The sequence below is a fragment of the Panthera tigris genome, chromosome C2 (genome assembly GCF_018350195.1).
Source record: "Panthera tigris isolate Pti1 chromosome C2, P.tigris_Pti1_mat1.1, whole genome shotgun sequence".
NCBI classification, from domain to species: domain Eukaryota; kingdom Metazoa; phylum Chordata; class Mammalia; order Carnivora; family Felidae; genus Panthera; species Panthera tigris.
This window is the reverse complement of record NC_056668.1, coordinates 131,932,706-131,958,819: the sequence shown is the minus strand read 5'-3', so window position 1 is coordinate 131,958,819 and position 26,114 is coordinate 131,932,706. Positions and strand designations below refer to the sequence as shown.

The following is a 26,114-nucleotide window of genomic DNA, read 5'->3' as shown; positions in this document are numbered from 1 at the left end:
TCTGTGAAGTCCGTGAATAAGTGCAGTGTGGTGTGCAAAGCTGTAGAAGATTCAGAAGAAATCAGGAAGGAAAATTTGTCAGGGGTCAAGTTAAAAACTTATAGGCAGTGGTTCCCCCCCCAGATATTAATAAACTTAATATTAATAAGTTTATTATTATAAAGTATAATAAAGTATTAATATAAAGTATTAATTATAAAATATATAAAATATTAAAAAGTATATGCTTTTTTATATGTAGTACTTTATTTAGTTCATCGTGGGTTTATGACCCCTAATCATTTCTTAGCAGGGATTAAGAACTAGAGTATTAGGAAAAGATAATAATTTGTTTTTTTCTCAAGTCCTAGTAGAAATAATACTAACATCGATATTTGTATACTTGGATGTTTTTCACTAGTTAAATGTGAGGAAATTCTGTTTTTAAAAAAAATCTTGCCTTGGGGGCTCCTGGTTGGCTCAGTCGGTTGTGTCCAACTCTTGATTTTGGCTCAGTTCATAATATGGTTGGTCACAGGATCAAGCTCCACATTAGGCTCTGCTTGAGATTCTCTCCCCCCTGCACCGTCTCCCTCTGCCCCTACCCTGCTTGTGCACTCGCTGTCTCTCTCTCTCTCTCTCTCTCTCTCTCTCTCTCTCTCTCAAAAAAGCAAAACAGAAACAAACAAACAAAAAAACCCCCCCACGTTTCACCTTGGAACAAAGATTTTTTTTTTTCTGAAGCACCTAGGTGGCTCAGTGGTTAAGCATCTGACTTAATTTTGGCTCAGGTCATGATCTCACAGTTTTGTTAGTTTGAGCCTGCATCAGGCTCTGTGCTGGTAGTACGGAGCCTACTTGGGATTCTCTCTCTGCCTCCCCACACTTGCGCTGTCTCTGTTTCTCTTGAAAAAAAAAAAAAAAGGGAGTAGATTTTTTCTAATTACTGGTGTACTTTTTGGAAACAAGCAGGTACTGTTGTATAAATTCCATGTTATTTTTTTTCTTTTATACTCTCCACTTTCTCATTTTAGATTTATATTTTCTATTCTAACTGAACAGTGACAAGAGATTTTTAGAGGCACAGGTCTTTATAAATTTTGTGTGTGTGCAATAGAATCCATCAATACTATTTTCTTTCCTCAGGTGTTAAAAAAAATTCTTATTCTAAAATTAATCAAACAAAAATACTTATTATCCTAAACTGTAAATTATTTATGTAAAAACAAAACATTATTTATATTTTTTATTGTGGTAAAATATACATATATAAAATTTATCATTTAAACCATTTTAAGGTGTACAATTCATTGACATTAAATACATTCACATTGTGCAGCCATCATTACCATCTAGCTCCTCTGCAACTTTTTAATCTTCACAAAATGAAACTCCATACACATTGAATGTTATCTTTTCATTCACTTTACCCCCCACCCCTGAACAAAATGAGGTTTGTCAAAAAATCCCCCGTCCTTGTATCTGCATAAATAAGAACACTGGAAGGGTACAACAGGAAACCAAGAAAAGTGATTATAGAGGCAGGAAGGTGGGAGGGCAGTGGTGGGAATGAGCTTTCTCAATTTTTGCCCTTTTGTATGTGTGTGGGTTATATATTTTGAGAGAGAGAGCAAACACAAGCAGGGGGTGGGCAGACAGAGAAGGAGAGAGAATCCCAAGTGTTGGCAGTGTGGAGCCCAATGTAGAGCTTGATCTCACAAACTGCAGGATCATGACCTGAGCGGAAATCACTAATCGGATCCTTAACCGACTAACCCATGCAGTTGTCACTCAATTTATGCTCTTTTAATACAGTTCTGATTATTTAAAAAGATGTGACTCTATTGCTCAATGAAAATAAAATAAAATGACAATTGCAGAAGGAAAAAAATGCCCTATCCTTTTGTGATTAACTTATTTTACTTAACATAATGTCTTCAAGGTTTATCCATGTTGTGGAATATGTCAAAATATCTTTACTTTTTTTTTTTAAATGTTTATTTTTGAGAGAGTGAGAAAAAGCGAGAGAGAGAGAGTGGGGGAGAGCCAGAGAGAGAGGGAGACACACAATCCAAAAGAGAGAGAGAGAGAGAGAGAGAGTGGGGGAGAGCCAGAGAGAGAGGGAGACACAGAATCCAAAGCAGGCTCCAGGCTCTGAGCTGTCAGCACAGAGCCCAAGATGGGGCTCGAACTTACGAACCGTGAGATCATGACCTGAGCCAAAGTTGGACGCTTAACCCACTGAACCACTCAGGCACCCCAAAATATCTTTACTTTTTAAGGCTGAATAATATTTCAGCGTATGTATGTGCCACATTTTGTGTGTCTGTTTAATCCATCTGTGGACACTTGGGTTATTTCCTAAGTGTCCTTTTGGCTTTTGGTGAATAATGAACTTGTACATATCAATATGTTTCAGTTCCTGCTTTCAGTTCTTTTGGGTATATCTGCAAAACTATAATTGTTGGATCGTATGGTAATTCAGTGTTTAATTTTTGAGGAAATACCGTACTGTGATCTGTGCATTAATGGCTGTACCATTTTACATTCTCACCAACAATGCATGAGAGTTTCACTTTCTCTGCATCCTTGGCAACATTTGTTATTTTCTTTTTTCTTTTTTTCTGTAATTTCCATTCTAATGTGTATGAAGTGGTATTTTGTGGTTTTCATTTGCATTTCCCTACTAGTGATATTGAGCATCTTTTCATGTGCTTATTGCCATTTGCCCATTATTTAATTGGGCTGTTACTGTTTTTGAACTGTCGGAGTTCTTTATATATTCTGGATATTAACTTCTTATCAGATACATGATTTGCAGATATGTTCTGTCTTTCAGTAGGTTTCTTTTTCACTCCATTGCTAGTGAAAATTTTACTATTTCCTGCACAAAATTTTAAATTTTGATTAAGTTCAGTTTATTTTTTCTTTTGTTACCTGTGCTTTTGTCATAGCCAAATCCACTGTCATGAAGTTTTTCCCCTGTTTTCTTCTAAGGATTTTTTCATAATTTTAGCTCTTGTGTATAAGTCTTTGATCCATTTTGAATTAAATTTTGTATATGGTGTGAGGTAAGGGTCCAACTTCATTCTTTTGCTTATGGTTATGCAGTTTTCCCAACACCACTTGTTGAAAAGACTGTCCTTTCCTTCACTGAATGGTCTTGGCACCCTTGTTAGAATCATTTGATCATATATGTATGGGAGGATTTATTTCCGGGCTCTGTTCCTTTCGTCTGCATGTCTTAATGGCCGATTCCACACTGTTTTGATTACTGTGGCTTTTGTAAAAAGTTATGAAATCAGGACATGTGAAACTTCTAAAAAAATTTTTTTTGAGATTGTTCTAGCTATTCAGAGTCCCTTGAGATCCATATGGAGTCTAGGATGGATTTTTTTTTTAAGATTTATTGATTTATTTATTTTATTTTTGAAAGAGGCAGAGAGAGAGGGAGAGAGAAATCCCAAGTAGGCTCCACACTGTCACTGCAGAGCCTGACACAGGGCTGGAACCCAGGAACCTTAAGATTATGACCTGAGCTGAAATCAAGAGTCAGACACTTCACTGACTGAACCACCCAGGCGCCCTAGGATGGATTTTTTTTTTTTTAATCTATAAAAAACATTGTTGGGATTTTGATAGGGATTATATTCAATATATTATTTTGAATTATATTGAATCTGTAGATTTCTCTATGTAAATTTTAACAAAATTAAGTCTTCCAATTCATGAACACAGATTATGTTTCTATTTATTTGTGTTGTCTTTAATTTCTTTCAGCAGTGTTAAAGTAGTTTTCAGTGTACAGATCTTTTGCCTCCTTGGTTAAATTTATTCCCAAGTATTTCATTCTTTTTGATGCTGTTGTAAATGGAATTATTTTCTTAATTTCCTTTTTGGGTTGTTGTTATTGTATTGAAAGACAACTAATTTTTGTATGTTGATGTTGCATCCTGCAACTTTGCTGTATTCACTTATTAGTTCTAATATATATAGGATGTGTGTGTAATCTTTGGGTTTTTCTATTTGTAAAGTCATGTTGTCTGTGAACAGGGCTAATTTTACTTCTTCCTTTCCAGTTTGGATGCCTTTTCTTTTTTCGTGTGTATTACTTTTTTCGTGTGTATTACTGATGGAGAAATTAAATGGGATATGATATGAGTTGATTTAGAAACCTTTTTATCCAAAGACCTACTATGGAAAATATATCTTGAAAGTTTTCTGTTTTGTTCCATTGGAAAGCTTGGGGGTTTTATTTACAGAGTGATAAAGACTGCCTACATTGCAAAGAAAATAGATTATAGATTTAAAACGGGGTTTGTTTTGTTTTTGTTTTGCTATCTCAGAAAGCCTAATCACATAGGCAGTTAATCTTCCAGTCCCTGACTTTTTGCACATTTTTTGTGTTTTCTGCTTGCTTTTAAAGGTAACTAATTAGTATCTAATTAGCATCTAATTGTTCTTTGGAGTTTTTGTTGTTAAAGATATTTGTGTAAGAGATGCCTAAAACTGACATTATAGAGATATAAAATGTAAGGTCATTAAAAGCACATTGTACACTGGAAATGAACTTTAATCATGTAGGTAAAATCTTAGATGAGAGAACTGAGGCCTAGAGACGATGTTAGCTTTACACAAGATCGTAGTGTTAATTATCAGAGCCAGGACTAAAACCTTTTTAGTAATTTTTCTCTTATTCTGTCTATCTGAACCATTGATTACTGCAATAGCCTGTGACTATCTTTCTGGACTTTAGACTCATCCTTTAATTTATTCTGGCTACTGAATCCAGAGCATAATATTTCTAACATATGAATGTGATTAGTCGTATCAGTGTGTCAGTTTTTCATTTACTAGCCATTATCTTTGGGATAATATTAGCATTAAATAACAGCTAAGTCCCTTACATATGTTGTCTGATTTAATTCCTTAAATTTTTTTTTTAATGTTTATTTATTTTTGAGAGAGAGAGACAGAGTGTGAGTAGGGGAGGGTCAGAGAGAGAGGGAGACACAGAATCCGAAGCAGGCTCCAGGCTCCAAGCTGTCAGCACAGAGCCTGATGCAGGGCTCGAACTCACAGACTGCAAGATCATGACCTGAGCCAAAGTTGGACGCTTAACTGACTGAGCCACCCAGGCGCCCCTGATTGAATTCTTTAAATAGGCCTTTGCTGTTAATTATCACAGATTTATAGATGAGGAAGCTGAGACCGAGGCCTAAATGCAGGATTGTCTGATTTCAAACTTTATGTTCCTAGGCACTATATTATGCTACTTAAGTAGGGTATTCAAGACACCTCATATTATGATTCTTACACACTTTTCTAGTATTTGGTTGACATTTTTAACTGTAAGTTCCTTGAGGGTAGAGATCATGTCCCAGACCAAGTAGTTGCATAATATATAGTAGGTACTAGGTAAGAGTTGAGTAGATTTTAAGCAATGAGTGACTAGCACAGGAGAGTGAAAACAGCCTAGTGTGGAAAGACATGAGTATTACATTGGAAGGAAAAGATTGCTCTGATTGGCCATATGCATCAAGTTCAGTCTTTGGGTTAAAGCAAAATAGTGAGAGGTAATAGAATGAGGGAAATGAAACCCAGGGAGATGATTAAAAATAGCAATTATTTGTTCTTGATATAATTAATTATATTCTTGGATTGTAAGAATTTGAAAATGAATTCTCTAATTTAATGTTTTCAGGTCTTGTGTGGTTAAGAAAGGAAGTGCCTGAAAACTAGAGACAAGGAAAGGTTACTACATTTTTCAAAAGGGGTAAGAAGATTATAAACCTTGATGTGGCTCTCAAGTGAGATTCTAGAATAAATTATTTAAAGAGTTACTTGTTTTCAGGACAGGTGAAGCACTAATCATTAAGAATTAGCCTAAATTCATTGAGCCTAACTCTTTGTGTATGAAGCTTGCTATCTTAAATGGAATGCGAGAGATTTAAGGCATACTCCTCAAATTTGCTGATAGCACAGATATGGGAGGGATAATGCATTAGCCAGGGTGGGCTAGATTTTGCTGTAGTAATAATGCCTAAATCTCAGTAGCTTAAAAATAAGAGATTTATTTTTTTTATGTTTGTTTATTTTTTAACGTTTTATTTATTTTTGAGACAGGGAGAGACAGAGCATGAACAGGGGAGGGTCAGAGAGAGGGAGACACAGAATCTGAAACAGGCTCCAGGCTGTGAGCTGTCAGCACAGAGCCCGACACGGGGCTCGAACTCAAGGACCGCAAGATCATGACCTGAGCCGAAGTCGCCGCTTAACCGACTGAGCCACCCAGGCGCCCCTTTGTTTGTTTATTTTTGAGAGAGAGAGAGAGTTGGGGGCCAGGGGCAGAGAGAGAGGGAGACAGAATCCTAAGCAAGCTCTGTGCCATCAGCGCAGAGCCCGATACGGGGCTCAGTCCCATGAACCATGAGATCATGACTTAAGCCGAAATTAAGAATTGGACACTTAAACCCACTGAGCCACCCAGTGCCCCCAAAATAAGAGATTTATTTATTGCTTGTATAACGTGTCCATTCTCAGGTCAGCAGAGTACTCTGCTTTGTGTTGTCCTCATTCAGGAACCTGGTCTGGAGTTTTTAACTTGTGGAACATCAACTTGTATTTGTGGTAGGAGAAAGGGAACCTGATGAATTACTTATCAACCCTCAAAGTCTTCTGTCATATCACTTCAACTCATATTTAATTGATCAAAGCAAGTTATATGACCACATCCAACTTGGGTGTAATTCTACCATAACTTGGAAGGAAGAGACCCAGAAATATTGCTAATATCAATATCAACTAAGATGAATAAAGATATATGATGACATATTAAGCTAAGAGGATTGATTTTTGATAGGCTGATGTGATCAGCTGAATCAAAGAGAAATTGAATAGGGAGAAGTGTAAGATCCTGTCTTTCCATCCAAAAATTAATTCCAATAACATATTGTTGATGGAAGGTGGGATGTGGTGAGGTACATCTTACTGGCTTATCAACACATGTGACAAAAAGAAGCGTAGTCATTGGTGCAAGGGAAATGACAAGGAGGCCTCAATTCTGACTATTCCACACCTGAATTATCACATTTCTGGCTATAGATGCATGTTCAGAGGGGAGGTACACTTGAAATTGAGTATATGAAATGAATAAGGCAAATAGGAATGTATAGCTGGGAAAATTATCCTAGACAGGAGAATGGGAGGCATCATGACTTCCTCATATATTTGGAGATGTGCTGTGTAGAAGCAGGAATGAATTTATCATGTGTCAGACTAAGAACTAGTGGGTGAAAACTGTAGGAAGTGATTTCAGTTCACTGTAAAGAAGAATTATCCTGGTTTAGAGGTGGCGTACAGTACTTCTTCCTGCAGATAATCAAAATCAGATTGATTCCCCTGAATTTCTGTGATGCTAAATGAAGAATACCTGTCAATATACCAAGAACTTTCATAAACACTTTAATACAATGAGTGTGCAAACATTTAGGTAATTATTACTAAAAGTGAGATTTAGGGGCGCCTGGGTGGCTCAGTCGGTTAAACGTCCGACTTCGGCTCAGGTCACGATCTCGCGGTCCGTGAGTTCGAGCCCCACGTCGGGCTCTGGGCTGATGGCTCAGAGTCTGGAGCCTGCTTCCGATTCTGTGTCTTCCTCTCTCTCTCTGCCCCTCCCCCGTTCATGCGCTGTCTCTCTCTGTCTCAAAAATAAATAAACGTTAAAAAAAAATTAAATAAAAGTGAGATTTAATGAATTAGTGAACTAGTAAAACACATCTTTATACCTATTGTATACTGGAACTATACTAGGAATTTTGTGAATTTTTTTTCTAAATCTTACTTTAGTCTCATTTTATAGATGAGGAAACTGATTCAGAGATTGTTACTTGCCCAGGTTTATTGCTGACTAGTGGATCAAGTAAGGATTTTAACCAAGATCTCTTTGATTCCCAAGACTGCTTTTTCTACCATTCCACTACAATAGATACATTGTTTTCCATACCTACCATATTGGTGCCCTGGGTAAACAGTACCACCTTACTTTTGGATTCCATCTCTCCATCTTTCTGTACCTCACCACATAGTTCTAATGGGACTGCCCAGAGTTTTCTACTACTTGGTCACCCCCCACCTCCCTTCACATAGGCCAGTCAGAATTCCCTGGGAGTTTTTAACTAAAACCAGGGAAGAGAATCATCCTTCTGTGGTGATAGATGCAGAAAGGTGCTGTACTTGAGAGCTGTCAATATTTGCCACTCTTTGAAGGAAGCTGGACTGCACTGAGAGAAAATGACACCTATTGTCTGACAAATGTCTTGGCTGCGTGAATGTGTGGTTCCAGTTGTTCCTGATGCCCATCTGCAATCCTTTCCTTGCCATGATTAGTTATTCCACCCTTCTCCTATTTGAGACCTCCCTAGTAGCATTAAAAAAATTTGCCTTTTTGCAGTAGCAGAAAGAATTGATTAGGGCCTTGAACAGTCCTGGTTACTTTTGATAGATGAGAGGTGGCTGTGGGGGCTATGTGCTGGGGAAACTCTCTGATAGGGAAGAAATTAACCACTGAAGAAGACTGTCATTTCAGTGGCTCTTGAACGTGCAGGGTTTTTGTGTGTGTGTGTGTGTGTATATGTTGGGGAAAAGTGGAGTTGTCAGCAGTGGTTATTTTTCAGAATTAATTTGTTAAAAGCCACTGGATCCATTTAACCAAATGCAGCCTGTGGTATACTGAAATCTTATGACAGGCAGAGCTCTTCTGGTTGAGTAGTGTTTAGAGCCCTGGCCTCCTCTTCCTACCTCTTTTCTGTCCTCTTCTTGGCTACTGCTACCTGAGACATCTTGATATGATCTAGAAGGATTTTTTTTTTTTTTTTCCTTCCTTCCAAAGTCTGCCCTTCTGTAGGTTCTTAAAGACCAGAGAGATAGCAGCTACTCTGGGGATTGGTGGAGGAAAGAAAGAAAATGATAGAGAAGGAAAATGATAGGGATATGTTTATTAAGTACTTAAAGTGTAGTGAGTACTTTATATGAATTTGACATAAGTGGTATTCTTATTACAGTTATGGGGATTCAGGCTCAAAAGAGATTAAATGACTTTACCAAGGTCACAGGGCTAATCCCAGATCTGTTCTAAGTCTAAAATTTGACCATTTCATATAACTACTAGAGAACAAATAGCTGTGCAGTTGTTCGTGTATGTAAGCCAAAGATCAGAGTTAGTTGCATCTGACTTAATCTAACAAAAGACAAAGGCAGGGCAAAGGTTAGGAGCAGGAACAAGAGGAAAATGGTTCTATAAAGGACTAAAAAGAAAAGAAACATGAAAATGATGATAGTCAATAGTAATAGCTAACTGGATTATGCTCAGTGATACCCAGAAAGAGTATCTCTATCACACTTCTATACAAAGTGCTGTTATCAGCCAGACAGCCAAAGTGTAAGACCTACATCTTTGCCTTAAAAAATGAATGATTCTCAAAAGATAAGAATTTTTCTCTATTTCAAAATTAATAGGAACAGACTTTTTTCTTTTCCCAAATGAAATGAATAGATATGTGTGGAGTTTCTGAAGGGTGATGACCTTGGTATTACAAACTGAAAAGCAGCTCTCTATAAGCATTAAGTAGAGTAGAGGGTAAGGAAAGGACATTGTTTTATTTCTTCCTTCCTTTTTTTTTTTTAAAGTCTCTCTTAGGCAGTTTACACGGATAAGCAGACAACCCTGAAAGAAACTAGTACTCAGTTCTAAAACTTGCATTACCTTAATATTCAAACAAACAACAAAAAAACTGTACCTATATATATAAAATGGGTGCTGAGGCTTAGCATATTTTTGTTAATTTTCTGAGAGCAGTACATTTCGTATGGTGTTTCTCTGTGTCCTAGGGTCTCACTGAAGTGCTTTGTGATTGGAATTGGAGTGGTGACCTGGTGGACCTCTGGGCCTGCATTCTTTTTCTTAATCAGAGTGGGGTCTGTTTTGGTTGTCATCTGTCTATACATTCTCATGAATGTGTGGGAAGGTGAAGGCATACACACATATATTAGATGAAATCATCTGAAATCTTAGTTTTGATGAAAGGATACTCTCAGATTCAAATTATATGTATCAGAACATTGTTGTGTTTGGATCCAATGTTAATGACTGTTGAAGCCCATGTCAGTGGAATTATTTTCAGTTGATGATTAGAGATGATGAATTTTAGAGTTTGTTTATAAGCTGCCAGCTTTTGTGTGATACACAAATAGTGAAAGTGACAAGTTTGGTGCAGGTTGACAAGGATGTGTCTTTTGTACATTGTATTAGTAATACAGATAAGATAATATTATGAATCAGATTTAGTAATAGAAATGAAGAGCTTCTGGATAGAGGCTCCTCAGGCTTTGATTTTAACTGTAGAATTTTGTAGAAAGGCAGCCTAAGTTCCCTAACTAGAAGGTGGTGTAATTGAACTTGAATTAGAAGAAAGACTAAAAATCAAGCTCATATTGGACTATTTTTTTTTTTTTACTTTGGTTTAATGGATATGCACAAACATTTCAACAACATGGGAGATCCTAAAGAAAATAACTCATAAGCCTACCAGTCTTTCATAACTGTGTGGGTTCCTAATTCCTATGTATATGTATTATAGATTTCTCTCCTTCCATGTTATTGGTCTTATCTTACTTGGATTGATGTAGTAGTTCTCTGACCAATCTATCCTTTTCCAGTCTTGACCCTATTTAAGTTTTTTCTTTGTTCATTTGCTTTGTTTCTTAAATTCCATGTGAATGAAATCGTATGGTATTTGTCTTTCTCTGACTGATGTATTTCACTTAGCACTATACTCTCTATATCCATCCATGTTGTTGCAAATGGAAACAGTTCGTTCTTTTTTATGGCTGAATTAACATTCTCTTATGTATATATTACCATATCTTTATCCATTCATCAATTAGTGGACACTTGGGCTGTGTCCATAGTTTGACTATTTGTAAATAATGCTGCAACAAACATAGGTGTGTATATGTATCCCTTTGAATTAGTGTTTTTGTGTTAAATATCCTGTAGTGCAAACACTGGATCATAGGATAGTTATATTTTTACTTTTTTGAGGAACCTCCATACTGTTTTCCACAGTGGCTGCACTAGTTTGCATTCCCATCAACAGTGCATGAGGGTTTCTTTTTCTTCACATCCTTGCCAACACGTTGTTTCTTGTGTTTTTGATTTTCGCTGTTCTGACAGGTGTGAGGTGATATCTCATCGCGGTTTTGATTTCCATTTCCCTGATGATGGGTGATGTTGAGCATCCTTTCATGTGTCTGTTGGCCATCTGTATGTTTTCTTTGGAGAGATAATCTGTTCATGCCTTCTGCCATTTTTAAATTATATTATTTGGGGGTTTTTTTGGTGTTGTGTAAGTTTTTTATATATTTTGGACACCAACCCTTTACCAGATCTGACATTTGCAAATATTTCTCCCATTTAGTGGGTTGCCTTTTAGTTTTATTGATTATTGCCTTCACTGTGCATTTTGATGTACTCCCAATAGTTTATTTTTGCTTTTGTTTCCCTTGCCTCAGGAGACATACCTAGAAAAATGTTGATACCACCAGTGTTAGAGAAATGACTATCTGTGCTGTCTTCTAGGATTTTTATGGTTTCAAGTCTCATTTTTAGGGTCTTAATCCATTTTGAGTTTATTTTTGTTTATGGCATAAGAAAGTGGTGTGGTTTCATTCTTCTTGCATGTAGCTGTCCAGTTTTCCCAACACCATTTGTTGAAGAGACTGTCTTTTTCCCTTTGCATATTCTTGTCTCCTTTGTTGAAGATGAATTGGGTTTATTCATGGGTTTATTTCTGGGTTCTTTATTTTGTTCCATTGATCTATGTGTCTATTTTTTGTGCCAGTACCATACATAGTGTTTTGAATACTGCAGCTTTATGGTATGTCTTCAAGTCTGGGATTGTGATACCTATAATTTTGTTCTTCTTTTTTTTCAAGATTGCTTTGGCTATTTGGGGTCTTTTGTTCCATACAAATTTTAGGATTATTTGTTCTAGTTCTGTGAAAAATGCTGTTGTTATTTTGATAGGAATTGCATTAAATCTGTAGATTGCTTTGGGTAGTATGGACATTTTAACAGTATTTGTTTTTCCAGTTCATGAACATGAAATATCTTTCCCTTTGTTTGTGTTGCCTTAATTTTCTTTCATCATTGTTCTATAGTTTTCAGAGTATAGGTCTTTCACCTCCTTGGTTAAGTACATTTCTAGGTATTTTATTATTTTTGGTGCAGATGTAAATGGGATTGTTTTTCTTAATTTCTCTTTCTGCTACTTCATTGATAGTGTATAGAATGCAACAGATTTCTGTATATTGATTTTGTATCCTGTGACTTTACTGAATTCATTTTATCTGTTCCAGTAGTTTTTTGGTGGAGCCTTTAAGGTTTTCTATATATCGTATCATGTTATTTGCAAATAGTGACAGTTTTACTTATTCCTTACCAATTTGATTGCCTTTGTTGTTGTTGTTGTTGTTGTTGTTGTCTGATTGCTGTGGCTAGGACTTCCAGTACTGTGTGAATACAGGTGCTGAGAGTGGACATCCTTGTCTTGTTCCTGATCTTAGGGTTGAAAAGCTCTTTCACTGTTGAGGATTATGTTAGCTGTGGGTTTTGCATAGATGGCCTTTATTATGTTGAGGTATGTTCCCTGTAAACCTACTTTGTTGAGAGTTTTTATCACGAATGGATGTTGTACTTTGTCAAATGCTTTTTCTGCATCTGTAGAAATGATCGTATAGTTTTTATCCTTTCTCTTGTTGTGATGTATCACGTTGATTTGCAAATGTTGAACTACCCTTGTATCCCAGGAATACATTCTGTTTGATTGTGGTGAGTAATTTGTTTAATGTATTGTGGGACTCAGTTTACTAATATTTTATTGATGGTATTGCATCTGTGTTCATCAGAGATGTTGGCCTGTAGTTCCTTTTTTTGGTAGTCTTTATCTGGTTTTGGTATCAGGGTAATGCTGGCCTCATATAAGGAGTTTGGAATCTTTTCTTCCTCTTCTATTTTTTTTTTTTTTGAAAGTTTTTGAATCTTTTATTGGAATATTAGGTTGACACTAATAGACTATCTTTTACTGGCTCTCTGGCAGCCTTTTTTAAGAAAGCTTTTAAACTTATTCCAGAGGTCCCCTGTCAAAAGAACTTAATTTTATTTTATTTTTTATTTTTTATTTTTTTTCAATATATGAAATTTATTGTCAAATTGGTTTCCATACAACACCCAGTGCTCATCCCAAAAGGAGCCCTCCTCAATACCCACCACGCACCCTCCTCTCCCTCCCACCCCCATCAACCCTCAGTTTGTTCTCAGTTTTTAAGAGTCTCTTATGCTTTGGCTCTCTCCCACTCTAACCTCTTTTTTTTTTTTTTTTAATTTTTTCTTCCTCTTCTATTTTTGGAAAAGTTTGATGGAAATATGACTCTTTAACTAATTGGTATAATTCATCTGGTCCTAGACTTTTGTTTAAGAGTTTTTTGATTAATGATTCAATTTCATTGCTGGTAATTTTCAAATTGCCTTTCTGATTCAGTTTTGCGAGGTTATATGTTTCTAGGAATTTATCCATTTCTTCTAGGTTTGTTGGCATGTAATTTTTCATAATCCCTTATAATCCTTTGTATTTCTGTGGTGTCAGTTGTTTCATTTCTGATTTTGTTTGAGTCCTCTCTTTCACCTTCTCTCTCTCTCTCTCTTTTTTTTTTCTGATGTATGTAGGTTATGGTTTATCAATTTTGTTGGTCTTTTCAACAAACCAGCTCCTGGTTTCATCAATCTGTAAGAATGATCTTTCTTGATGATTTTTAAGTTAGATTTCAAAATTAGATTATATTTTTTGATTTGAAATTTTCAGACACACAGGATAAAATAAAATGCGATAGAAATCTAAATATCACCAGGAATAAACACATTTCGTTTGTGTTTCTATAAGAATGAAATAGTTACATGTACAGCTGGAGCCCCATTCCCATTTTTCCCTGGGTAATCGGCTTGAAGGTTTTTTTTTTTTTTTTTTTTAACATTTATACCGTATTTCGTATTTATAAACAATATATGTTATCATTTTTGTGTTTTCTAAACTTTTAAATGGTATATGTATCTTTTGCAACTCTCTTTTAAGAATTTAACTGTGTTGATACATTTGTTATAATCACTATATATCTCATACAAGTAAACATTTTATTTCCTTAATAGTGCAGTTAGGTAGTTTGCAGTTTTGAGCTACTAGAAAGAGTGTTGGAGTAGATGTTCTGGTATGTCTCCTTGTGTGTGTATCACAGTTTCTCTGAGGTCCGTGTGGGGCAGTAGACTTCCTGGGTCACAGCATACATACATATTCATTCACCTTTACTATGTGATTTTTATTTTCTCCCAAGTGGTTATACCAATTATATTGCCTCTTTACTCTCAAACTTGTTAATAGTTGTTTTGGTTTGACTTTGGTTTTTACAGTTTGATGGGTGTGAAGTAATATCTTATTTTAATTTGTATCCCATGTTCCTGGTGAGATTGAATATGTTTTCATGTGTTTTGACCAATTGGAAGTTTTTGTGTGAATCACCTGTTTGTTTTCTTACAGTGTAGTCGTGTGTGTGTGTGTGTGTGTGTGTGTGTGTGTGTTCGTGTTCATTATGAATTTTGTTGGTTTTGCCAAGTAAACATCTCAGTAGATTTCTAGTCTTCACTTTGTTTATGGGGTCTTGTTCAGGGCTTTTTAATTGTGGCATAATCATACTTAGCAGTATTTTATGTTCTTTTTTTCCTTTCTTATGTAAGGAACCCATCAAAGTTCTAAAAGTATTCAGTTTCTTCTTAAAATTTGCAGTTTCATTACTCACTTAGTTTTCTGATCTACCTAGAATTTTATTTTTGTTTATGGTGTGAGGTTCAATTTTTTTTTTCAAAATTGACTTTTCCTTACCCTTTGTTTTTCTATAAACATTTTTAAAAATTTCAAATCCCCATGAAAATTCTTGAGCTTAACTAGTATTCCATTGAAATTACAGATTTAATTTGGAAAATTGACCTTATACAATACTGAGTCTGGAAAAAGCAGATTCTCATGCAGCAGCTACCTCAAACCTTACTCCTATTGTCTCCCCATGCATTTTTCTCACAGTTGACATCAGAGAATAATAGCTTTACCTTCTCTTCATTAAATCTTGCATGAGTGTTCCTTATTGGCAGATTCCATCCTTGAATATTTGCGGGGTGAGGGGGTGGGGTAGCGGCATGTGGGGCGGAGGAGGGTTCTGGGAAATGTAGTTCCGGTGTAGTTCCAAACTTCTGCCCTGTGATTCAGAGGAGACTATAGAATAGGGTATTGATGATGCAGATTCCACAGTACACAAGCCAAGCAAGCATATACAAATATGTTCCTATTTTCCTCTCCCTTTTAACATACAAGGTGGCTTGATTGTTGTATAGTTTTCCCCTCAACTGATATGTTTTGGAGATCTTTTTTAATGGGATTTACCTTCATAGTTTTGCTAACTATTGTCAGCTGCCCTCTCCTGAGGTTGTATCAATTTATATTTCCACCCATAGTGTGTCACTTCCATTGTTTTGCATCTTAACTTTGCATCCTGCTCTCTCCTATTACAAATGCCATTTTACCTTTATTTGATAAACTCTTTGTTGTTTAAAGACCTTGAAGTCATCCTGGCAGAAGTGATACCCGGCAATATGCATGCACATGAATATACTTAGGTCATCTTACTCTACTATATTAGGATAGTTGTGCTTTCTCTTTGATTATATCACATGTTTTATTAATTATTTATGAACATTTTCTTTGTGACCCTTTGTAAGCATGGGCTTTTTTAGTTGTCATTGTATATCCTTCTATCATAAACACATTGGGTATGTGTTTGTCTCCTTTACTAAACTATAAATCCTTTAGAACAGTGCTGTGCTAGTTCTTTGTTGGCAGCACCTAGCACATAATAACAACTCTAACTGTTGGAATGAATAATACGTAATTCTAAACAAAGGGTATATGTAGCTTTCTAAACTTTTTTCATTTAGCACAGTTCATTATGCTAGATGCTTTACATATATGAATATGACTCATTAAAATCATTGTTTAGTCTTTTTGCAGAAATTGAGTTGTGTGAATACGTTATGCATTCTGGATACTAGACTCAGATACATAATTTGTAAATAGTTTTTCATTCTTTCAGGACATCTTTCCACTTTTTTAAATAGTGTCCTTTGCACAAAAGTTTTAATTTTGGTAAAGTTCAGTTTGTCGGTTTGGTGTGGTATCTAAGAAACCCTCGCCAGATCCGAGGTGGTGAAGATTTACTCGAAAATTTCTTCTAAGAGTTTTATAGTGTTAGCTTTTACATTTAGGTCTTTGATCTTTTTTGAATGTTATAAGGTGAAGCTCCAATTTCATTCTTTTGCATGTGGATGTCCAGTTGTCTCAGCACTGATTTTTGAAGAAGCTATTCTTTCCCATTGAACAGTCTTCGCACCCTTAATCCAAACTAATTGACCATAGATGTAAGGGTTTATTTTCATCCTCTCAGTTATGTTCTGTTGACCTATGTATTAGGTCTGTCCTTATGTTAGTACCACAATGTTGTGATTACTGTAGTTTTGTAATAACATTTGAAATCATGAAGTGTGAGCTTTCTGTGTTCTTGTTTTCCAAGAATGTTTGGACTATTCTGAGTCCCTTGTATTTCTATATGAATTTTATGATCAGTTTTTCCATTTCTGCAAAAAAAAGGCTGTTGTGATTTTGATAGTAATGGCATTGAATCTGTAGATCACTTAGGGGAATACTTCCATTTTAACAATATTAAGTATTCTAATCCACGAACACAGGTTCATGGATTTTTTAAGTTTTATTTTGAGGGAGATACAGACAGTGTGAGTGGGGGAGGGGCAGAGAGAGAGGGAGAGCAAATCCTAAGCAGGCTCCATGCTGTCAGCACAGAGCCCAGTGCAGGGCTTAAACTCATGAAATCATGAGACCATGACCTGAGCCAAAACCAAGAGTTGGACGCTTAACTAGCTGAGCCACCCAGGTGCCCCTCTTTCTACACTGTTTTATAGTTTTCTGTGTACAAGTCTTGCACCTCCTTGGTTAAATTTATTCCAAAGTATTTTGTGCGGTTTTGTTTGTTTGTTTGTTTGATGCTATTGTTGATGGAATAATGTGGGGTGTTTTTTTTTTAATGTTTATTAATTTTTGAGAGACAGAGACAGAGTGTGAGTGGGGGAGAGGCAAAGAGAGGGAGACACAGAATCCGAAACAGGCTCTAGGCTCTGAGCTGTCAGCACAGAGCCCAACATGGGGCTCAAACTCACGAGCCCGAGAGATCATGACCTGAGCCGAAGTCAGATGCTTAAACAGCTGAGCCACTCAGGCACCCCAATGGAATAATGTTTTTAATTCTGGATTGTTCATGGCTAGTGCATAGAAAATCTGATTTTGTGACTTGATCTTATATTCTGTAACTTTGCTGAATTTGTTCATCAGTTTTGACAGGTTTTTTTTTCGGAGATTCCTTAGGATTTTCTGTATATAAGATCATATCATTGGCAAATAAGAGATAGTTTTACTTCTTCCTTTTTTTTTAATAGATTTTTTTTTTTGAGAGAGAGAGAGAAAGAGCGGGTGCAAGTGAGGGAGGGGCAGAGAGAGAGAGAGAGAGAGAGAGAGAGAGAAGCAGGGCTTGTGCTCACCCAATGTGGGGCTCGAGCTCACTGAGGCCGGGTTCAAACTCACGAAATGTGACATCATGACCTGAGCTGAAGTCAGATGCTTAACTGATTGAGCCACCCAGGTGCCCCTACTTCTTCCTTTTCAATTTGGATGCCTTTTATTAGCTTCTTGTTGCTCAGTTAATCTTGATAGAATTTCCAGCACAGTGTTGAATATAAGTGGCATAAGTGGGTGTTTTGTCTTGTTCCTGATCTTAGGAGAAAAGCTTTGAGTCTTTCAATATTAACTATGATGTTAACTGTGGGTTTTTCATAAGCACCCTTTATCATATCAGGGAATTTCTCTTCTAGTTTATGGAGTGCTTTTATCATGAAAGCATGTTGGATTTTGTCAAATACTTTTTCTCTGGGTTATTTGAGATTATCGTGTGGCTTTTTCCCTTCATCTATTTATTTGGCATATTATATTATATTATATTAATATATATATTAATATTATATAATAATATATTATATTAATATATATATTAATACTATATAATAATATTATATTATATTAATTTTCTTTTTAGTATTTACCATGCTTGCATTCTTGGGATAAATCCCACTTGGTCATGGTTTAGAACTCTTATATGTTGCTGGATTTTGTTTGCTAATACTTTGTTGAGGATTTTTCATCTGTATTCGTAAGGAATATTGGTCAGTAGTTTGTTTTTCCTTGTGATGTCTTTTTCTAGGTTCCGTGTTCTAGTAATGTTGGCCTCAAAAAATGTGGATATCCATTTGTTTGAGCACTGTGTGTTGAAGAAAGTGTGCATCTGTTCTCTCCCTTTCTGTTTTGAGAAGGATCCACGTTAACTTTCCTTGAAATGTGTGGTAAGCTTCCATCAGCGAAGCCTTCTAGTCCTGGGCTTTTCTTTGTTGGAAAGTTTTGAATACTGAAACAATCTCTTTGCCTGTTCCAAGTCTGTTTAAAGTTTCTGTTTCTTCTTCCCTTACTTCCCTTACTATATAGCTGTATTTCCTTAATATAGGTCAGTATTATTTTCTTCTTTTTTCCTGTAGATTTTATGACTGTATAAGCAAGTATCTCTCTTACTCCCCACCTTTTACACAACAGATAGTATACTAGATACACCGTTGTGCATCTTGATTGTTCACTCTACTTCCAGTATCTTGAGTTCATTCCCCATCAGTACTTAAGGAGTTTATACATTCCTCTGGCTGCTTAGTATTTTATGGTCCTATATCCTGTTCCCTGTTGACATCTAGGTTGTCTCTAATCTTTTGCTAATGCAAACAATGCTGCAGTGAATACCCACATACTACAGTGCAGTTGTGCAGATTTCGTAGGTTAAGGTCCTCCACAGGACACTTAAGACACTATATATAGCTCCAGGGTTCCCAGGCCACCCATGGCTTCTGACCAACTGGCTGTAAATTTGGGGTTTCCCATCATCCCCTCATGTTCAATAATTTGCTAGAATGATTCCCAGAACTCAGGAAAGTGCTATACTTACAATTACAATTTTCTTATAGAGATCTGAATCAGCAAAAGAGATTCATAAGAGGAGGTCTGAGAGGGTCCCAAAGTCATAAGTCTCTATGTCCTCTGGACATGTCACCCTCTTAGTATATGGATACTCGAGCTTCAGTGTCAAGATTTTTTATGGAGGATTCACTTTATAGGTATGATAGATTGAATCATTCGTTATATGATTAAACTCAATTTTTAGCCCTGTTCCATGAGGTCAGCTGGTCAGGTTATTATGACATGGCTCACAGTCCAAACCCTCTTATCACATGTTTGTTCTTTTCAGCATGGCCAGCCCAATATGGAACAATCTAGGGCCTACCATGAGTTACCTCATTAAGCATAAACCCTGATATGGTCTAGGGGCTCACCATTAATAACAAAGACACTGGTATCACTCAGGAAATTAATTACTAGGTTTTAGAAGCTCTCAGGTACCCAGGACAAAGGCCAGACAAATTTTTTATTATTTAACACTTACATATATTACTTTGTGTGTAGATACATCAACTATAAGATAAATTCCTCTTCCTCCTCCCCCTTTCTTTTCCCACTTTCACATGATTTAATAACCAAAACCAAGGAAAGCTATATTTGAGAAGTCTTTCTCCCACTTTGAGTCCCACAAATAAAACTTGTGCAACCCACTTCAAATGAGTATCTATGTTTTCCTTGGTATCCTTTATGTTTTTATATGCAAATAAAAGCAAATGTATAGGTCTTTTTCTCGACTGTATAGTTTCTAATGTAACTTGCTGTTTTTTCCCTTAAAAATACAGAAATACATTTCCAGGACATATGAGTAGAATATGCATTCACAGTTTGATTGGATATTAACAAATTGCTCTCCCACAGAGATTATATTAAAACATTATTTCAGTCTAGAACCTGAATAGTTTCAGACTTCTTGATCTTTGCCAGTTTGAGAGATGAACAGTGGTTTATTTGTGTAGCTTTAATGTGAATTTCTGTTATGAAATTGAACATCTTTGTATGTTTGCACATTTGTGTTTCCTTTTCTATGAATTGTTTCTATTCTTTACCTAGTTTTTAGTGGAATGGTTTTTCCTTTTTAATGTTTTTAAATGGTTAAATTATGAATTTTTTGTGGCTTTCTAAATTTTTGTGTCTTCCCTATTATTTAAAAAAATTTTTTTTAAATGTTTATTTATCTTTGACAGACAGAGACAGAGTGGGAGCAGGGGAGGGGCAGAGAGAGAGAGAGGGAGACACAGAATCTGAAGCAGGCTCCAGGCTCTGAGCTGTTGGCACAGTCTGATGCGGGGCTCAAACTCACAGGCCATGAGATCATGACCTGAGCCAAAGTCAGCCGCTTGACTAACTGAGCCACCCAGGTGCCCCATTCCTATTAGGTTATTTTAATAAAACTATTGTGTGCTTTTTTCTTTTATAGTTTTTCTCTTTTTTATTAAGATGTAATTTAGCTGTAGTAAAATATATTCTTTTTGGTTTACAGTTTTGTGATATCTTACAAATGCATCTAATGACTACTGAAATTGAGATATAAAACATTTCCATCATCCCTAAAAATTCAGTTGTGTCCTTTTGTATTCATCGCCTCCTAAGGTCCCCAGCTCTTGGCAACTACTTTTCTCTGTCCTTAAGGTTTTACTTTTTGTGAAATGCCATAAGAAATTGATTAATTATGTAGCCTTTCATTTAGCATACATGTTGTTGGTGTGTTCGGTTATTGACTGCTTCTTTTTCTATGACAGGTTGTTTTCTATTACATGGATTTACCACAGTTTATTTACCTACTCTCTAGTTGAGGAATATTTGGGTTATTTCAAGGTTTTGGAGGTTATGAATAAAGCCAATATAGTGTTCATGTATAAGATTTTTGTGAGCATAAATTTTTATTTTATTGGTTTTATATATAGGAATAGAATTACTGAATTATGTGTTAATTATATGTATAACTTTAAGGAACTGTCCACTTTCCAAAGTGGCTGTACCATTTTGCATTCCCAACACTAATGTATGAGAATTACAATTGCTCTGCCTCTTTTCCAGCATTCTGGATTGTCAGGTTTTGTTTTTTTGTGTGTTTTGTTTTGTTTTGAGAGACTGCAAGGGCTCAATCCCACTTACCCTGGAATCATGACCTGAGCCAAAGTCAAGAGTCAGATGCTCAACTGATTGAGCAATGCAGGCGCCCCAAGTCAGTTTTTTTTTTTAAAGTCATTCTACTAGGTGCGTAATAGTATCTCATTGTGCTTTAATTCGAATTCTGCTAGTGTTTAATGTCTGTATATCGCCTTTTGTGAAATGCCAAACTGTTTACATCTTTGCCCATTTAAAAAATTGGGCTTTTCTATTTTTTTTTTTAATGTTTATTTATTTTTGAGAGAGAGAGAGAGAGAGAGAGAGACAGACAGACAGACAGTACAAGCAGGGGAAGGGCAGAGAGAGGGAGACACAGAATCCAAAGCAGGCTCCAGGCTCTGAGTTGTCAGCACAGAGCCTGATGCGGGGCTTGAACTCACAGACTGCAAGATCATGACCTGAGCCAAAGTCATCCGCTCAACCAATTGAGCCACCTGGCGCCCCATGGGCTTTTCTATTAATGAGTTATATGAGTTATTTATTTTGGATATAAATCCTTTGTTGTTTTGTTTTTTCCTTGCCAATGTCTTTTCTGGTTGTTCCAGACCATTTGTGGGGAAGATTATTTTTTCTCTGTTGAATTGTTTTTGTGCCGTTGTCAAAAATCACTTGACCATGTATATGTGCATCTATTTCTGGACTCTTTTGTTCCATTTTATCAGATCTATATGTCTGTCTGTCTTGCAATACCACATTGTCTTGGTTACTGTAGCTTTCTAGTAGTGTGAATCCTCAAACTTTATTCTTCTCTTTAAATATTGTTTTGGCTCTTCTCTGTAAATTTTGCCTTTCCATATAAATTTTTGAATCCATTTATTCATTTTTACAAATACCACTAGTATACTTTGATTGGGATTGTGTTGAATCTGTAGATTAAATGTGGAAAAATTGACATCTTAACAGTATTGAGTCTTTGAACCCATGAATGTGGTATCTCTTCATTTATTTAGGTCTTTGATTTCCTTCAATATTTTATAGTTTTTAGCATACAGATTCTGCATATATTTTTTAAATTCATAAACTTAAACATGTCAGTTTTTGGGGTGCTTTTATAAATACTACTGCTTTTAAAATTTTGATTTCCACTTCATTGGTAGTATGTATAAATATAATTGTATTCCATGACTTGGCTGAACTTACTAGATATGGAAACTTTTTCAGAGATTCCATGGCATTTCCCACATAGATAATCATGTGCGCTAATACAGGTAGTTTTCTTTCTTTCTAAATTGTATGCCTTTTATTTCTTCTTTTAGCCCTATTGCAGTTCTAGGGCTTCCAATATGATACTGAATAGGATTGATGAGAGCAGGCATCCCTGTCTTGTTTTTTCCCCTCAGGGAGAAATCAGTCCATTTCCTAGGATTTTTATAGTTCTTTTAACACATACATTTCAGTATAATGACCACTTAGGAGAAGAATGCTATTAATTTTTTTCCAGATGGCTTCCAGTTTTCCTGATATCTTTCATTGACTAGTGTACCATATGTATGTATGTCCATGTCCCCCCCCCCCCCCCCCCCCCACGAACTTCTGTCAGAGCACTTATTGCACTGCTTCACTGTTTACTTTTTACTTATCTTTTTTTCTTAATAGAAGATGAGCATTTTGGGGCGGAATAAGAAATAGTGCCTCCCCTCAAAGAACTTACATTGTAAATAATGGGTATTATTAGGTTAGACCAAATGAAATTACCATTTCTAATATTTAACCTGTAAAATCTTATGTCTAGTTGGGACCCAAACAGTAAAACAAGAAAAGAAGATGAAAATTCTCTTATGCTAACAAGGTCTAGTTATCAGTGTGAGAAATGTTAGTGCATAAGAAATTGTTTATCACTGTTGTATGCTTATAAGCAAAGCCCAGAACTGAATATACTGATGTAAATGGGATATAACCCCTGCCCTTGAAGGAAATACTTTCTCTGTGGAAGACAGTGTCTTTACAATATTCAAATGTAGACACATATATCTGTCAATATATGTGCAGATTTACTCTCATTTTGAATCTACTTGTGATCTTAGGTTCATACTTCTCAGTGTCTTGGACTATAAGACACTTTGGCAGTGATTTCTGTAAGTTACTGAGAAGCTTGACATAATTTTGTGTGTGATAATTTTATGTGAAAAAATACATACATTGTTCAGTTTAATGTGACAGTTATTTCAGTTACTTGGTATTTTGTAGATTTCCTTTTGGAATAACTTAATATTTTAAAAAAGACAGGCTTTAAAAAAATACAAAAAAAAAGGCATTAGGGAAATCATAATAGAAAAACAGAAAACTGTTTTATATTATAACATAATATAAAAATATAAATACTCCAATTTTTGGTGTAAATTTTTATAGTAAATTATATATGGAGGGAAACTATAATATTTTTGTGTTATATATATTTGTATAATACTTAGGCTTTCAAGCTGGTCTTTTACTACTCTATAAGTCTGGAAAAAAGAATATATGGGAGACTTTGCGTAAACCTCATGAAGTCAGAAACTACTCTTGTTTACTGTTACATTCCTTGTACTTAGCACATAAGTAGTTATTAACCAATGATTATTGATTTAGTATTGATTAGATTAAGAGAATGTAATCTTTACATGAAATTTGTTGATTTTAGTTAATAGGAATGAAAGTTACTATAATCACATGTTGCTTGATAAGCATCAAGAGAGTAGCATAGTTTTTGAGGCAATTAAATTTTATTTATAAATCTATAGTAACAGAAGACTATTTTCAAATAATCCGGAATTTGCTCTTGGTATTGTTTTGAACTTGACTATTAACAAGATTAAAATACAACTTTTAAAACCTATAAAGCACCTTTTTTTAAAGTTGAAACTCTTCTTTAAAATACATGACTCAGAGAAGACTACCTTTGTGTTAGTAGTAATAATACAGTAGCAGTACACAGGAAATTTACTTTCCTTTGTATTTACTGCCACCAAATGGCAAATTAATAATATTACTATGTCTGTTATATTAACACTATAAAAGACCTACTAAAGGTAATGCCCCTTTTAATATTGTTTTGGGAGGGTTAATTTGTTCAGAAAGAGTTTTGACAACGGAAGAAAAAACAAATTTTAATATGTTTAGAACTGTAGCTAGGGGCACCTGGGTGGCTCAGTTGGTTCAGTGTTTGACCTTGGCTCAGGTCATGATCTCACGGTTCGTGAGTTCAAGCCCTGCTTTGGGCTCTGTGCTGACAACTTAGAGCCTGGAGCCTGCTTCAGATTCTGTCTCCGTCTCTCTGCCCCTCCCCCCGCTCATGCTCTCTCTTTCTCTTTCTCTCTCAAATATAAATAAACATTAAAAAATGGGGAAAAAAAAAAAAAAAAGAACTGTAGCTAACCTTTTTCTAGCCAGAGTAGATAGATTGGTTTCTATAAGGCATTAGAGCAAAGCAGAAATCACTATGACAAAGATGATAAAAACTGGTACCTCAAACCTAATAAGAAATAAGTTTGACAACATATTTTTATGCAGGGAATTTAATTCTGACCTTTGTTCTTTCTAGGTTATCGTATCTGAGAAAGATGGTTCCAGAATATTTTAGGCCTAATTTTATTTGAAGATAAGCCATTTCACTAAAAATGGCTATTAAGATATTCTGGAAAAATTGTTATATAAGAGTGTAAAGAAACAGAAGCAACCCAAATGTTCAGTCTTAGGAAATTGGTTAAATACTTTTAAATTTTATGTTATGTAGTTATTGAAAGTGTAATAGAGGCATATTTAACGAGATGGATAAAGGTCCATGTGGTTAAATGGAGAGCAATGGGGAGAAGCAAGTTACTAAACAGTGTATTCTCACAGTTTTTTAAAAAGTACATTTACCTTTGGGAGATACTATTGTGATTTCTTAAATTTATGTATTTCTAAAATGAACATGTTTTTAAATGTTCAGAAATTATATAGATTGAATATTTTATACTTCATAGACAGTTTCTTAGATTAAAACATCCCCATGGAAGCACTTATTATATATTCATTTATTATAGTGAATATATTTGAATAGTTTTGGGTTTTTTCTTTTTGAATGATGAAAATGTCTTCTTGCAGGCAATTTTGACTCAGCCCACTTTTTGAGTCTCTTCTAATTGGTTCATATATAAACGAAACCTTTACAAAAACTGCCTTGTTGGATAGTTTAATAATTTTCTTTCTTGACAGAAGGGTAAAACTTCTGAGTTAGTAGGTTTTGAATATTATCTAATAATTCAATGTTTTGTTAAGGTGCTAGTTATTTTTATAACATAGCCCTTCATTTCTAGGGTCAGCATATTCTTGCTTTTGATATCTGTTTTCTGCCACAGGCCTGAGATTGGAATTGAAGCAATACAACTACTGCTTCCACCAGAGGAAAATAGTATGGGAATTCCTATTATGGTAGGTTATTTTCCAGTAGTCTCTCTGCAGTAATATAGGCAGCTCTCTTAATGTGTTAGTTTGTTGGTATTTATGCCTCATCATAAATTAAGCATAGCTTTTCTACATAAATCCTTTGTTGTAGACATTTTGTTTAGAAGTGTGGTGGTCCCTGTATTCCTGGAAAACTTATTTATAACAACTTAATTTGAATAGATTTTCAGTGGAGGGGCTTAAAAATCTGATTTAAGATCTCGGTGTTGTAGTTTGAAGAAGAGAAATATGAAATAGCTGAAAATAATGGTATTGTAGTTAGTTTCTTTTTTTAAACGAGTAAATTACTAGATGTTTAATTCTTGT

General features: G+C 35.4%; 1 protein-coding gene across 4 annotated transcripts in view; it reads left to right on the top strand.

The window, feature by feature from the left end:
• ANKRD28 (ankyrin repeat domain 28) overlaps positions 1–26,114 on the top strand; it is a 196,541-nt gene that overhangs the window by 26,352 nt on the left and 144,075 nt on the right. For 2 of the 4 annotated variants that reach the window (XM_042956698.1, XM_007087359.2), the window contains exon 2: positions 25,703–25,775. The exons of the other annotated variants lie outside the window; for them this stretch is intronic. In XM_042956698.1, coding sequence (XP_042812632.1) covers positions 25,758–25,775 — 18 coding nt within the window. In that variant the 5' untranslated portion in view covers positions 25,703–25,757. The remainder of the gene's footprint in view (positions 1–25,702; positions 25,776–26,114) is intronic. 4 annotated transcript variants of the gene reach the window in all.